Source organism: Phyllobates terribilis, unplaced genomic scaffold (assembly GCF_046119375.1).
Source record: "Phyllobates terribilis strain yellow unplaced genomic scaffold, ASM4611937v1 Scaffold_2__4_contigs__length_985480577, whole genome shotgun sequence".
NCBI lineage: Eukaryota > Metazoa > Chordata > Amphibia > Anura > Dendrobatidae > Phyllobates > Phyllobates terribilis.
In genome coordinates, this window is record NW_027362762.1 from 443,215,495 (window position 1) to 443,231,136 (window position 15,642).

The following is a 15,642-nucleotide window of genomic DNA, read 5'->3' on the forward strand; positions in this document are numbered from 1 at the left end:
ACTGACCGGAGTAGTAAGGCAGACCGTCGGACCTCAGGCAAGCAGACAGGTAGCTGATATGCGCTCCCAGGTGAGCGGGCAGGCTGGTCCTTTAGACAGACTGACAGGAGTAGTAAGGCAGACCGTCGGACCTCAGACTGGCAGACAGGTAACAAGTATTCAGGCAAGTATTCAGGCAGGAAACAGGCAGGTAACTGGCAGGTAACTAGCAGGAAACTGGCAGGTAACTGGCAACGGGACCTGAGGGCTGAAGCACAGGTGAGACACAGGTGCAAACAACATTGCTCGGGCACCTCCATTTTGGAGGAGGTGCCTTATATATGATGAAGTCCTCCGGCCATTGGCCGGGGACTCTTTAGGGCGGCGCGCGCGGCCCCTTTAAGAGGAGGGGAGCGCGCGCGCGCCCTAAGCACAGGGGCCGGGAAGGAGCGCGCGCTGAGAGCAGAGCGGGAGGAGGACGCCGGGAAGGAGCGCGCGCTGACAGCAGAGCGGGGAGAGGACGCCGGGCACGGAGCAGAGCGGTGAGGGGAGCAGCGTCCCTGCCTAGCAGAGGGCAGGGACGCCGGCGCTACAGTACCCCCCCCTTTAGGCCCCCCCTTTTTTAGGCCAGACAGAAATTTAGCTAGGATGAGAGGGGCATGGATGTTCTCCCGGGGCTCCCACGTTCTCTCCTCAGGACCAAACCCCTTCCAATCTACCAGGAAAAAGGTCTTTCCTCTTACCCTTTTGGTGGCAAGAATGTTCTCTACCTCAAACTCGTCCTCAGCAGAAACCGGAGCAGGAGGCGTACCTGTAGACTTGGAAAAAGAGTTAAGCACCACAGGTTTGAGGAGAGACACATGGAAGGAGTTAGGGATCCGTAAGTTGGCCGGGAGTTTCAATTTATAGGCCACCGGGTTGATCTGACTGATGACCTCCAGTGGGCCGATGAACCGAGGCCCTAACTTATAGGAAGGGATCTTGAGCCGGACATATTTGGACGAGAGCCAGACTTTATCCCCAGGGCGGAATTGAGGAGGGTCCAGACGTTTTTTGTCAGCGTGTCTTTTCATACGCTCGGATGACAGAAGGAGTGCGGACCGGGTACTCTCCCATATGGAGGAAAATTTGTTAACAAGAGATTCCGCAGCCGGATTGTCCGCCGAGGTGGAGACGGGAAACGGGATCCGAGGATGCTGACCGTAGACTACAAAAAACGGGGATTTGGAGGAAGACTCGCTCTCGTGATTGTTGTACGAGAATTCGGCCCATGGCAGGAGATCCACCCAGTCAGAATGGTGGGCATTAACGAAGTGCCGAAGGTAACTGGTCAGGTTCTGATTGATCCGCTCCACTTGACCATTGGACTGTGGGTGGTAAGCGGAAGAGAAGTCCAGGGTGACGTCTAGTAGTTTACAAGTGGCTCTCCAGAAACGGGAAGTGAATTGTACCCCACGATCCGACACGATGTGACGGGGCAGGCCATGAAGACGGAAGATGTGGCGGATAAAGTCTTTAGCCAGCTCGGGTGCAGACGGAAGACCTGGCAGTGGAATGAAGTGAGCCATCTTGGAGAAGCGGTCAGCGACCACCCAAATGACCGTACAACCGGCAGAGACGGGCAGATCAGTAATGAAGTCCATCGCTATATGCTGCCAGGGGGCAGCAGGTACTGGCAGAGGTAGGAGGCGGCCGGCCGGCAGGTGTCTCGGAACTTTGTTGCGGGCGCAGGACACACAGGCAGAAACAAAGTCTATTACATCCTTGTGCAGGTTAGGCCACCAGTAGTGCCGGGTAATAAGCTGGAGGGTCTTTTTCTGACCGGCGTGGCCAGCTAGTTTAGACGAATGACCCCAGTGTAGGATCTTCTCCCGATCAGGTACTGGTACGAACGTCTTACCAGGAGGAAGACGATTTAGACTCACGGGAGCCACCTGCATTACTCTGGCGGGATCGATGATATGTTTCGGATCCTCCTCGAGATCAGACACCAGAAAGGACCGAGACAAGGCGTCCGCCTTGACGTTTTTGTCAGCCGGGCGAAAATGAAGGACAAAATCAAAACGAGCAAAAAACAAGGACCACCGGGCTTGGCGCGGGTTAAGTCTCTGGGCATGCTGGAGGTAAGCCAAGTTCTTGTGGTCAGTGTAAATTATTACCGGGTGAAGAGCCCCCTCGAGCAGGTAACGCCACTCCTCCAATGCCAGTTTGATGGCCAATAACTCTCGGTCTCCTATGGAATAGTTGCGCTCAGAGGAGGAGAAGAGTTTAGAGAAGAAGCCACAAGTTACCATCCTCCCGGAAGATGATTTTTGAGTAAGTACCGCTCCGGCTCCAGAGGAGGAGGCGTCAACTTCCAGGAAGAACTGCTTGTTGCCATCTGGGCGATGCAGCACCGGGGCGGAAGAGAAGGCCTGTTTAAGGGAAAGAAAGGCCTCCTCTGCTTCGGGTGGCCACTCTTTGGGATTAGTACCTTTACGGGTGAGCGCAGAAATTGGGGCCGTCCGGGAAGAGAAGTGTGGTATGAAGAGGCGGTAGTAGTTGGCGAAGCCCAGGAATCGCTGAATGGCCTTCAACCCCTCCGGTCGGGGCCATTTCTCGATGGCAGACAGTTTCTCAGGATCCATTTGTAGGCCGGTCTGAGAGATAATGTAGCCCAGAAACGGAAGCGAGGTCTGCTCAAAGAGGCACTTCTCAAATTTAGCGTAGAGATGGTTCTGCCTTAGCCTGAGCAGGACCTGACGAACGTCCCTCCGGTGAGTCTGGAGATCCGGAGAGAAGACCAAGATGTCGTCCAGGTACACCACTACGCAGGAGTAGAGAAGGTCCCGGAAGATGTCATTGACCAACTCTTGAAAGACGGCAGGAGCGTTACAGAGACCAAAGGGCATTACCAGGTATTCATAGTGGCCGTCCCGGGTGTTGAATGCCGTCTTCCATTCATCCCCCTGACGAATACGAACCAGGTTGTACGCCCCACGAAGGTCCAGTTTGGTGAAGATCCTAGCCCCCCTCAGACGATCAAATAATTCTGGAATGAGCGGAAGGGGGTACTTATTCTTCACCGTGATCAGGTTTAGGCCTCTATAGTCTATACAGGGACGGAGAGAGCCGTCCTTCTTTTTGACGAAAAAGAAGCCTGCTCCCGCCGGGGAGGTAGATTTCCGGATGAATCCTCTGGCCAGATTCTCCTCAATATATTCGGACATTGACCGGGTCTCAGCAGCGGATAAAGGATAGATACGCCCACGGGGAGGAGTAGTACCGGGTAGTAGATCGATGGGACAGTCGTATGGTCTATGTGGTGGTAATGTCTCTGCCTCCTTTTTATTAAAGACATCTGCATAAGACCAATAAGGAATCGGAAGTCCAGGTAGATTAGCTGGGGTAGGAGAGGGACGGACGGGATGGACGGGAACCAGGCAGGTTTTATGACAGTCTTGTCCCCAGCGAAGGACCTCTCCGGTTTGCCAGTCTAGCACGGGTGCATGTCTCTGGAGCCAGGGCAGACCTAGCAAGAGGGCGTGAGAGAGTCCAGGCAGAACATGAAAGGAGATACTTTCAGAATGCAGCATTCCCACCTGCAGGGTAATGGATTCGGTGATGAGTTGAATGGGGCGAGGTAAGAGGCCCCCATCCACGGCAGCGACAGACAAGGGTACAGCCAGAGGTTTGGTGGGGATGCGGTATTTCTCAACCAGGGACTGTGAAATAAGGTTCCCGGCTGCTCCAGAGTCAAGTTGGGCTAGTTCGAAATAACGGTTCTCCCCGTAGATGATCGAAACTGACAACAGCAGGGATGGAGAGGATTTATTCTTGTCTAGGTGGACCTCTCTGAGCGAACCTAGACACAGGCGTTTCCCGACCTCTCCGGGCAGGCACGGATCCGGTGCTCCTTACTGCCACAGTAGAAGCAGCTCCCCTCGGCACGGCGTGAGTCCTGACGGGTTTTGACCATCTTCTGGTCGACCTGCATAGGCTCAGGAGAGTGTACCTGGGGAGAGATGGAGGGAATGACGGGTTTCTGGAAAGTAGGAGCTAAACGTGGAATCCTTCTCTCACGGGTGACCTCTTTGGCACGCTCCTGGAACCGTAGGTCAATCCGGGTGGCAAGGGTTATTAGATCATCGAGAGAGGTAGGAATGTCCCGACCAGCAAGTTCATCTTTAATACGACCGGACAGACCCTCCCAGAAGACGGATACCAGAGCGTCGTTATCCCAAGCCAGCTCCGAGGCAAGGGTGCGGAACCGTATGGCATATTGGCCCACGGTGAGACCCTCCTGACGGAGGCGTAGCAGAGAGGATGCGGATGAGGTCTTCCGTCCGGGTTCGTCGAAGACTTTCCGGAAAGCCGAGAGAAAAGCAGGCAAGTTGGACACCAGGGGGTCTCCTCTCTCCCATAGAGGATTTAGCCAGGCCAGGGCCTCCCCGGTGAGATGGGACATGATAAAGGCAATTTTGGCCCGGTCGGAATTAAACTGATGGGACAAAAGTTCAAAGTGCAGGGTGCACTGATTTATGAAGCCCCGAGCCTGGACGGAGTCGCCTCCGAAGCGAGGAGGTGCAGACAGCCGGGGACCGGGATAGGTTACCATGGTATTAGTGGGTAGCGGAGCTGCCGGGTTGCGAGTCATGGTACTGGCAGTGGCTGCAGGTGGTGCAGTCAGAGTGTCCAGGCGAGTATTGACATTCCGCAGGTGACCCAGGATGGACTCCTGTTGGGACCTTTGACGGGACAGTTCATGACACAGGTCCGTGAGCGAGGGAGCTTGGGTGCCACCGGGTTCCATGGCCCGAGCAAACTGTAACGGGTCCGGGAGGCGGACTGTAACGGGTCCGGGAGGCGGAACCTCTGAGCTACTATACAAGGGGGCGGCCCTTGTAAGGGAGCGGGTGGCAGTCTCTGGGTGAACGGACAGGGAGTTACGGCAAGTGATCAGGGCAGTCTCTGGGTAAGGGGTAGGTACGACCTGTGATGGCAGAGCCTCCGGGTAGGCTAGCAGGCAGATGGTAGATGTGTGCTCCCAGGTGAGCAAGCGAGAGTCTCTGGAATAGCAGGTGGTCACGGCACGTGACGGCGGAACCTCCGGGCTGGCAGGCAGGTAGGTAACGGAGAAGCGCTCCCAGGTGAGCGGGCAAGAGTCTCTGGAATAGCTGGTGGTCACCGCACGTGACAACGGGACCTCCGGGCTGGCAAGCAGGCAGGTAACGGAGATGCGCTCCCAGGTGAGCGGGCAAGAGTCTCTGAGATAGCTGGTGGTCACAGCACGTGACAACGGAGCCTCCGGGCTGGCAAGCAGGCAGATAACGGAGAAGCGCTCCCAGGTGAGCGGGCAAGCTGGTCCATCGACAGACTGACCGGAGTAGTAAGGCAGACCGTCGGACCTCAGGCAAGCAGACAGGTAGCTGATATGCGCTCCCAGGTGAGCGGGCAGGCTGGTCCTTTAGACAGACTGACAGGAGTAGTAAGGCAGACCGTCGGACCTCAGACTGGCAGACAGGTAACAAGTATTCAGGCAAGTATTCAGGCAGGAAACAGGCAGGTAACTGGCAGGTAACTAGCAGGAAACTGGCAGGTAACTGGCAACGGGACCTGAGGGCTGAAGCACAGGTGAGACACAGGTGCAAACAACATTGCTCGGGCACCTCCATTTTGGAGGAGGTGCCTTATATATGATGAAGTCCTCCGGCCATTGGCCGGGGACTCTTTAGGGCGGCGCGCGCGGCCCCTTTAAGAGGAGGGGAGCGCGCGCGCGCGCGCCCTAAGCACAGGGGCCGGGAAGGAGCGCGCGCTGAGAGCAGAGCGGGAGGAGGACGCCGGGAAGGAGCGCGCGCTGACAGCAGAGCGGGGAGAGGACGCCGGGCACGGAGCAGAGCGGTGAGGGGAGCAGCGTCCCTGCCTAGCAGAGGGCAGGGACGCCGGCGCTACATCTTGCAACACAGATAGGCTACTCCACTGACTAACACACTCTGCAATAGGCCAAAAAGGATTAGCTTTGCTAGATTCAGCCAAATGCTGTGAAAAAAACTTGCACAGCACTGGCACAGACCTGCCTGGCAAAAACTGATAGGAACTGATGTAACCTAGTCCTGAAAAGGACTGCAATTACAATTAGTCTTTACTCCCACAATCTATCTATTTAAGAGCACAGACCTGCCTGGTAAGTCATAGGAAATGCTGTAACCTAGTCCTTAAAAGGACTGCAATCACAACTATTCCCTACTCCCAAGCTATCTGTAGATTTGTGCGAAAATTGGCTTGAAATTAACAAGGTATAGCGCACACAGCAACAGCGGTGCCGTCTAACACGCAGCTGCAGCAGTGAGAAAATGGTGGCGACGGGGAAAATGGCTTGGTCTTATAGGGCAAGGACATGTGACATACACTGCCAATGACACATGCCCTTGCTTGTGTGAAAAAAAGCACTTCGCTCCGTGTGTGCGCTGCTGATAGGCTGACAGATTGCACCTCCCCACTGTAAATGCGGGAAAGAGAAAAAAAAATGGAGATCTTCATTATTCCTGCAGAGATCCATCCCCTGCCCCTCCCCCCACCCCGCTGTACACTCAAACTGCGTATTAACATTAATTTTCATCATTACTGAGAAAAAATCCAGTTATGATTTTGGTGCACGAACAGTTATCGAACATAACCTCGAACAGCCGAATTTTTCTCAAATTGTTCGTGTTCGCCGAACGGCTCGAACACCGCCCAAAACAGCTCGAATTTGAGATTGGCGAACAGTTCGAGTAGAACAACGCTCATCTCTAGTTACCGGTGCTCATTGCCCACCAATCTCAGGGATTTACAGCCCATTTAAAGGGGTTGTTCATTTCTCGGACAACCCCATCTTAATTAACATGTTTGTGCCAGTAAAATAATAACACTTATTCTCCCCTCCGGTGCTATCACTGTTCCAGCAGTGTCCACACTCGCTCGCCCGATGCTCACGTGAGCTTATGTCACGTGAGTCCTGCCCCCAATCAGCACTGGCTTCACTCAAGAGGAAGTCATAGCTGTGATTGGCCACTGACTTCTTCTTGATATTCAAAACATTCAATGGTGGAGAGAGTGAAGCCAGCGCTGATTGGGCGCAGGGCTCACGTGACATAATCTCACGTGAGCCCTAGGAGAGCCAGTGCTGACACTGCTGGAACGGTCCTCAAAATAAGCTGCAAAATACTACCAAACATGTAGTGCAAAATGTATTATACAGACAAATAATGCAGCTTTGAATTTTACTTATAAGTAATGCTGCCATATTCTATATCTATACTGTAAATAATCTAGCTATATACTGTACTTTAACCGCTTACTGACATGGGCAATTTCCGTTATTGTGTTTTTATTTTTTCTCTCCCCTTCTTCCAAAAGCCATAACTTTTTTTCTGTTCATATAGACGTATGAGGGCTTGTTTTTTTGTGAGATGAATTGGACTTTTGAATGACACCATTCCTTTTACTGCATAGTGTACTGAAGATCGGGGGAAAAATTCCAAGTGTACTGAAATTAAGAGGGGAATAAAAGGCAATTCTGTCTTTTTTTTGTTTTTGTTTTTTTTGGGGGAATTGTTTTTTTGGCGAACATTGTATGGTAAATCTCATCTGCCAATATGATTCTCCTCATCAGCACTATTACGTTGATACCAAACTTATGCAGTTTTTTTTGTTATTTTATCGGAGGGGGGGGGATTAAAAATTTGTAACAAAAAAAATTAATTTGGAGGGATTGTATCACCTTTTTCCGAGACCTGTTACATTTTCATTTTTCAGTCAACAGAGCTGTGAGAGGGCTCATTTTTTGTGGGGCCGAGACAATGCTTTTATTGATACTATTTTGGGATATACAGTACAGACCAAAAGTTTGGACGCACCTTCTCATTTAAAGATTTTTCTGTATTTTCATGACTATGAAAATTGTACATTCACACTGAAGGCATCAAAACTATGAATTAACACATGTGGAATTATATACTTAACAAAAAAGTGTGAAACAATTGAACATATGTCTTATATTCTAGGTTCTTCAAAGTAGCCATCTTTTGCTTTGATGACTGCTTTGCACACTCTTGGCATTCTCTTGATGAGCTTCCAGAGGTAGTCACCGGAAATGGTCTTCCAACAATCTTGAAGGAGCTCCCAGAGATGCTTAGCACTTGTTGGCCCTTTTGCCTTCACTCTGCGGTCCAGCTCACCCCAAACCATCTCGATTGGGTTCAGGTCTGGTGACTGTGGAGGCCAAGTCATCTGGCGTAGCACCCCATCACTCTCCTTCTTGGCCAAATAGCCCTTACACAGCCTGTAGGTGTGTTTGGGGTCATCGTCCTGTTGAAAAATAAATGATGGTCCAACTAAACGCAAACCGGATGGAATAGCATGCCGCTGCAAGATGCTGTGGTAGCCATGCTGGTTCAGTATGCCTTAAATTTTAAATAAATCCCCAACAGTGTCACCAGCAAAGCACCGCCACACCACCACACCTCCTCCTCCATGCTTCACTTTGGGAACCAGGCATGTAGAGTCCATCCATTCACCTTTTCTGCGTCGCACAAAGACACGGTGGTTGGAACCAAAGATCTCAAATTTGGACTCATCAGACCAAAGCACAGATTTCCACTGGTTTAATGTCCATTCCTTGTGTTCTTTAGCCCAAACAAGTCTCTTCTGCTTGTTGCCTGTCCTTAGCAGTGGTTTCCTAGTAGCTATTTTACCATGAAGGCCTGCTGCACAAAGTCTCCTCTTAACAGTTGTTGAAGAGATGTGTCTGCTGCTAGAACTCTGTGTGGCATTGACCTGGTCTCTAATCTGAGCTGCTGTTAACCTGTGATTTCTGAGGCTGGTGACTCGGATAAACTTATCCTCAGAAGCAGAGGTGACTCTTGGTCTTCCTTTCCTTGGGCGGTCCTCATGTGAGCCAGTTTCTTTGTAGCGCTTGATGGTTTTTGCAACTGCACTTGGGGACTTTTTCAAAGTTTTCCCAATTTTTCACACTGACTGACCTTCATTTCTTAAAGTAATGATGGCCACTCGTTTTTCTTTACTTAGCTGCTTTTTTCTTGCCATAATACAAATTCTAACAGTCTATTCAGTAGGACTATCAGCTGTGTATCCACTAGACTTCTGCACAACACAACTGATGGTCCCAACCCCATTTATAAGGCAAGAAATCCCACTTATGAAACCTGACAGGGCACACCTGTGAAGTGAAAACCATTTCCAGTGACTACCTCTTGAAGCTCATCAAGAGTGTGCAAAGCAGTCATCAAAGCAAAAGGTGGCTACTTTGAAGAACCTAGAATATAAGACATATTTTCAGTTGTTTCACGCTTTTTTGTTAAGTATATAATTCCACATGTGTTAGTTCATAGTTTTGATGCCTTCAGTGTGAATGTACAATTTTCATAGTCATGAAAATACAGAAAAACCTTTAAATGAGAAGGTGTGTCCAAACTTTTGGTCTGTACTGTATACAATGTTTTCATCACTTCTCACAGCATTTTTTTGCGTTGTTGTGGCGACCCGAATATATTTGCATTCACTGCAGTCACACCTCAAGTTTGATCTCAATTTTCGTACTTGGGTTAAATTATTATATGATTCTCCTAGAGTAAGAATTCAAACTAACTTGGATATATCACAACCTTTTTTCCTTTGCGAAGAGGCACTAAGCAAGGGTGCCCCTTGTCTCCTCTGCTCGTAGTTGTGGCCATTAAGCCATTGGCCCTAGCTATTTGGCAGGCTTTGGACGTCAAGAGTTTTATCTGAGGGTCCTTAAGAGAAAAAGTCTCTTAATATGCAGATGATACGTTAGTATATCTGGTGGATGAATTTGGGTCATTTTCTGATAGAAAGGTTAATTGGCAGAAATTGGTTCTTTTCCCTGCATTGCCTTCATGTAGTCTGAGCCAGACTCGAGATGTTTCTTTACCTGTGGCTGATAAGTATTTGGGGGTTTATTGTTTCTCAAAAGTTAGAACAATTTATTGCATTAAACAATGATCCTCTAATAACAGAGACAGGTAAGCCACTCATGTCCAAACAACTTCTCCCTGTAAGTCTTATTGGGCGCATAAATCTCTTTAAAATTATATATTTGACCACATTCTTATATTTATTTAATTCCTCCCCGGTTATGATGACTAGTAGTGTTGAGCGATACCTTCCGATATCAGGAAATATCGGATCGGATTGGATCGGGCCGATACTTTTTGACTATCGGATATCGCCGATTCCGATACCGGAAACCAATGCAAGTCAATGGGACACAAATATCGGAATGAAAATAAACCCTTTCTTTCCTTGTAGGTTAATTCTACATGAAAGAAAACAACTAACAATAATGTAGAATGTATTGGGGAGGTGGTTGCCCAAATCGATGGAAACAGTGCTCACAGTGAAACATGAAAAGCCGGCAATTCAGCAGCGGCATACACCGGTACCCGACAATTTAGAACAGAAAGAATAGAGCTTCACACATAGATTAGATAGATAGAAACATGTCAGTCACATATATAATAAGTACAGTGACAGTGTTGCTTACTGTACTTGTCATTTAGTGTAAAGGATTTATTTTAAAAAACAAGTGTTTTCATGCACCGTCTCTTTAAAAAAGCCGGCTGGCAATTCAGCAGCGGTACCCGACAATTTAGAACAGAAAGATAGAGCATCGCACATAGATTAGATAGATAGAAACATGTCAGTCACATATATGAGTACAGTGATAGTGTTGGTTACTGTACTTGTCATTATTTTAACACTAAAAGGATTTATTAAAAAAAAAATTGGCGTGGGGTTCCCCGTAATTTTAGTCTCTAGCGGAGGTTAAGCAGACGGCTGGGGCAGATGTTTGAAGCCTGGGAAGGGGGTAGTACCCACGGAGTTTCCCAGGCTACTAATATCAGCCTCCAGCTGAATACCTAGCCTTTACTAGCTATTAAAATGGGGGACCCCCCCCAAAAAAATGACGTGGGGTCCCCCCTATTTTAATAGCTAGCAAAGGCTAGGCAGACAGCTGGGGGCTGATATTAATAGCCCAGGAAGGGTGCCATGAATATTGGCCCCCTCCCAGGCTAGAAACAACAAGCCGTCAGCCGCCCCAGAAATGGCGCATCCATAGGATGCGCCAATTCTGGCTCTTAGCCTCGCTCTTCCCACTGCCCTGTAGTGGTGGCAGTGGGGTAATAGGGCTGGGGTTGATGTCAGCTTATAATGCCAGCTGACATCAAGCCCAGGTTAGTAATGGAGAGGCGTCTATAAGACACCCCCATTACTAACCCCATAGTCAAAGTTAAAAAAAAACACAAACACCCAGAATAAAGTCCTTTTAATTGAAATAAACACGCAATTCTTTATTGTTCTAAGTTAAACCATACTTACCATCACGCCCATTCCATCTGAAGCCAACGATCTCCTGCAATAAAAGAAAAATAATAAAGCAACCTCATCCTTACCTTTCCATGGTTCCCAGGACGGCTTCAGCTCTGCTACATTGACACGACAGGCTGGATCGCAGCAGAAAGCTGCCATCCAGCTTGCCATGCCGCAGACACTGAGAAGCGCAGGCATGCTTGCGTTCCTCAGTGTCTGGCTGTGACTGCATCCAGATGAGCCGAGTTCATGTCCAATGAACTCAGCTCACCTCATGCACGTCACTGACAGTGTAGGAGAATTCTCCTGCGCATGCAGTGAGCGTGAGACACTCGGCTCATCTGGATGCCGTCACAGTCTGACACTGAGGAGCGCAAGCATGCCTGCACTTCTCAGTGTCTGCCTGCGGCATGGCAAGCTGGATGGCAGCGTTCTGCTGCGATCCAGCCTGTCATCTCGATGTAGTAGAGCTGGAGCTGTCCTGGGAACCATCGAAAGGTAAGGATGATGTTGGTTTATTATTTTTCTTTTATTGCAGGAGATCGTTGGTTTCAGCTGGAATGGGTGTGATGGTAGGTATGGTTTAATTTAGAACAATAAAGAATTGTGTGTTTATTTCAATTAAAGGACTTTATTCTGGGTGTTGTGTTTTAGACTATTTTAGATTTCAGTTTTTCTGTGCTAGAAAAATAATTATAATGGCATAGAAGTCCCCTGTATGATCCACTGGCTGCAACTAATCAATAAATGTGTTCCAATATATAAAGTCCTCTACAAATCGAAGATGTGCTTATAAGTTTGATAAGGTGTGGGGATGGTGGTTTGCGATAGCAGACACTGCCCAATAGCATTCCCAGCAGAGCCTTCTGTATATTTAGTTCCATCATATGTCCTTAATGACATTTCAAGCGGGTAATGGACATGGGAATCGGTATAGTTGTTGTTAATTTGTTCTATGCAACTAGAATTTATTGATTTTAACCCAAAAAATGAACTGGAGTTATAAGTTGGTATACATGCAAAATAGGAGCATGTTCACACTGGCCATTAAACAGACAAAATCCAAGACCGAAACAAAATGAACATATACTTTACTGTAAGTAAATAAGTAAAAGCAATAGTGCAAATATATAGCATGGGTTACTTAATAGCCAGTGTGAACATGCTCCTATTTTGTGTACATACCAACTTATACTCCACTTCATTTATTTCGGTTAAGTTTCAGGTTTCTGCACTCAGTTCAGGTAAGAGTGTGGCCTCCCTTTCTTTGAGCTGGACATAACGTTAATATATCTTCCCATTTGCTGGGTATCCACTCGGGACCCGGCCCTGCTCAACCTTTATTCACATTGATGTCACTCTGACACATGGTTAAAGTTTTAATACTAAAGGTTAGAACCATCCAGATTTGGGTACACCTTGATTCTGGTGGGATGGCTTTTAGGCTGTGTGCCCACTATGTGTTTTCCAAGCTTTTATGCTGCGTAATTTACACAGCGTAAACGCTTGGGAAACTCTTGGTAATCCGTCCCCCATGGTCCCCAATGACAAGCTGCACTGTCAATGCCCATGCTGTGGATTTTTCCGCAGCGTTTATGCTGCGCTCAAAAATCCGCAGCATGTCTATTAATTTTGTGGACACGCAGCGTGATCGCCGCCATTGACTTGCATTGGAACGCATATTATCCATGTCAGTTCATTTGTACATGCGCATAATATGCGTTTCTATGTGCGGATAGTACCCAGGTGTGGAGGAGAGGAGACTCTCCTCCGGACCTGGGTACCATAGAACCTGTAAAAAAAAAAATAAAAAATTAATATTATATTTACCTTCTGATGTCTCGTGGTGCGCTCGCCTTCACTTGCCGGCAGATCGCTGTGAACTGCAGGACCTGCGCTGTTTTCATAGTCATGTGACGGCAGGTCCTTCAGTGCAGTGTACCGCAATCTGCCGGCAGCCAGGACGGAGCGAAACAAGACTCCGGGGGTCATCGGAAGGTAAGTAAAGATTTATTTTTTACCATTCATTTACGGTCACAGTATATAAATCCATGCCTTTTGCATGGATTTATATAGTGTGACCAAGTTGTCAAGCACTTTCCAAGTGATGCTAAAATCGCTTGGAAAGAGTTTGACAACCCGCATGTGGAAATGCATGTGAAGAACGCTTCACATCCGCATGTCCCTGGCAGGAAAAACGCATGTACAATCTGCTCAACACTAGTCGCCATATCGGCGTCTTTTTTTTTTTTACTTTTGAAAAAAAAAACTAACTCTAACCCTAGCCCAACCCTAACTCTAACCCTTATTTTTTACGCCGTTCCTCGTGTGGTATAAGTGATTAGACGACTTTATTCTTCAGGTCGGTGCGATTACAGCAATACCGGAATCATATCGCGTTTTTATGATTGACAGCTGTCACACACTAAAATACGCATTTTTTTGTATAATCTAGTTTTTGCATCGCCATATTTTGAGACCTATAATTTTTCCATATTTTGGCCGACAGAGTTATGTGACGGCTTGATTTTTTGCGGGATGAGTTGACGTTTTTATTCGTACCAATTTCAGGCACTTGACATTTTTTGATCGCTTTCTATTCCGATTTTTGGGAGGCAGAAAAAACAAAAACCAGGAATTGTTTTTATGGGGTTTTCTTTATGCTGTTCCGCGTGTGGTAAAATTGATAAGGCAGCGTTATTCTTCGGGTCAGTACGTTTACAGCGGTACCACATTTATATAGTTTTTCTATGTTTTGGCGCTTTTACACAATAAAAGCTATTTTTTGCATCGCTTTATTCTGAGAGCTATAACTTTGTCATCTTTCGGCTGATGGAGCTGTTTTTTACGGGACAAGATTTTCAGCGGTACCATTTTTATTTATATTCGTCTTTTTGATCGCGTATTATTCCATTTTTTGTTTGGCGGTATGGTGATAAAGCATTGTTTTCTGCTTCGTTTTTTCTTTTTTTTTTTCTTTTTTACAGTGTTCACTAGTGGGACAATTTTATAGGTCAGGTCGTTCCGGACGCGGCAATACCAAATATGTGTACTTGTCTTTTTTGTTTTGTTTTTTTTCATAATAATATTTATTGACAGGTACATTATAATTCTATTTTTGGTGGATTTTTTATTTTTCAATATTTTTCCCAAAATTTTTTTTAACACTTTTTGGACTTTTATTCTGTGTCCCACTATGGGACTTTCACTTTTTTTTTTACTCTGATCGCCTGTATACCATAGGGATGGAGCACCATCCCTGTGCTATACAGGCTGTCAGCGATGCAGATGCAGAAGATATTTTGGTCATGCCCTTGTATTGCGATCACCTCCCCTTGCCCCCGCAATGCTGCGATCGACTTTGATCGCAGCATTGAGAGGGTTAATGTGCCGGGAGTGGTGCGGGACCGCTCTCTGCACATAGCACCGGGTGTCAGCTGTGACTATCTGTAGACACCCGGCGGCGATCGCCCCTCACCGCTTGTGTGCGGGATCGATCGCCATATGACCTAATAGTATGTCATTGGTCCAATCGGCCCACGTCACCATGACGTACTATTAGGTCACACGTCACAAAGGGGTTAAAAAATGGAAAATAAATCCTTTTGAATAAAAAAGAACTTGCGGTCATCTGATCACCTGTTATATACGGCAATATATTAGTATTGCCGTATATGGTAAAAATGACAGTCTGCTTTGAAGCCCAGCCATAGGCTTTCATTCAAAGAAGCTCCATAATGACAGGAACAGAGGTCTTAAACAGACCCTCAACTGTCATAGCAACACATCAGCGCCCTGCAATCGCTTTGCATAGAATGAGACGCCCTCATGCCTGTCCACTGTTAATGCCGCTGTCAGTGGCATTGAACAGGTTAACGGTCGCAGGCTGAGCTCCGATCCACTGGCGGCTGTGAGATCCAGGTCCTGGCTGTGTGTCACAGCCATTAGCTGCTGGGGATTGGTCAGGCTCACCTTGTGAGTCCTTTCCATACACCCGCTAACAGGTTGGGCCGTACATGTACAGCGGATGTCTGTAAGGGGTTAAAAACCTCTGTTTGCAGTACATATAAATATTACTGTTGGATATAAATATAACTTTTTACTTTTTTGTTTATTTTTGTCACTTTTTTAATATTTGTAACACTTGCTTCCATAGATCCTTCTCTGGAATTACAATTTGAAAGCCTAAGCATTAATGAAAAACCACCACTGGCTAAGCCTGTGTACAACAAGAAAGGCCTGGAAACGTTACCCAAGTTGAAGAAAAGTCTGTTTGGCAGTATGTACTCAATC

The 15,642-nt window shown here is 47.5% G+C and overlaps 1 protein-coding gene across 1 annotated transcript in view; it reads left to right on the forward strand.

Annotated features, from left to right (window-relative positions):
• LOC141246137 (schlafen family member 9-like) overlaps positions 1–15,642 on the forward strand; it is a 74,748-nt gene that overhangs the window by 13,388 nt on the left and 45,718 nt on the right. The window contains exon 6 of the mRNA XM_073669115.1: positions 15,506–15,628. Coding sequence (XP_073525216.1) covers positions 15,506–15,628 — 123 coding nt within the window. The remainder of the gene's footprint in view (positions 1–15,505; positions 15,629–15,642) is intronic.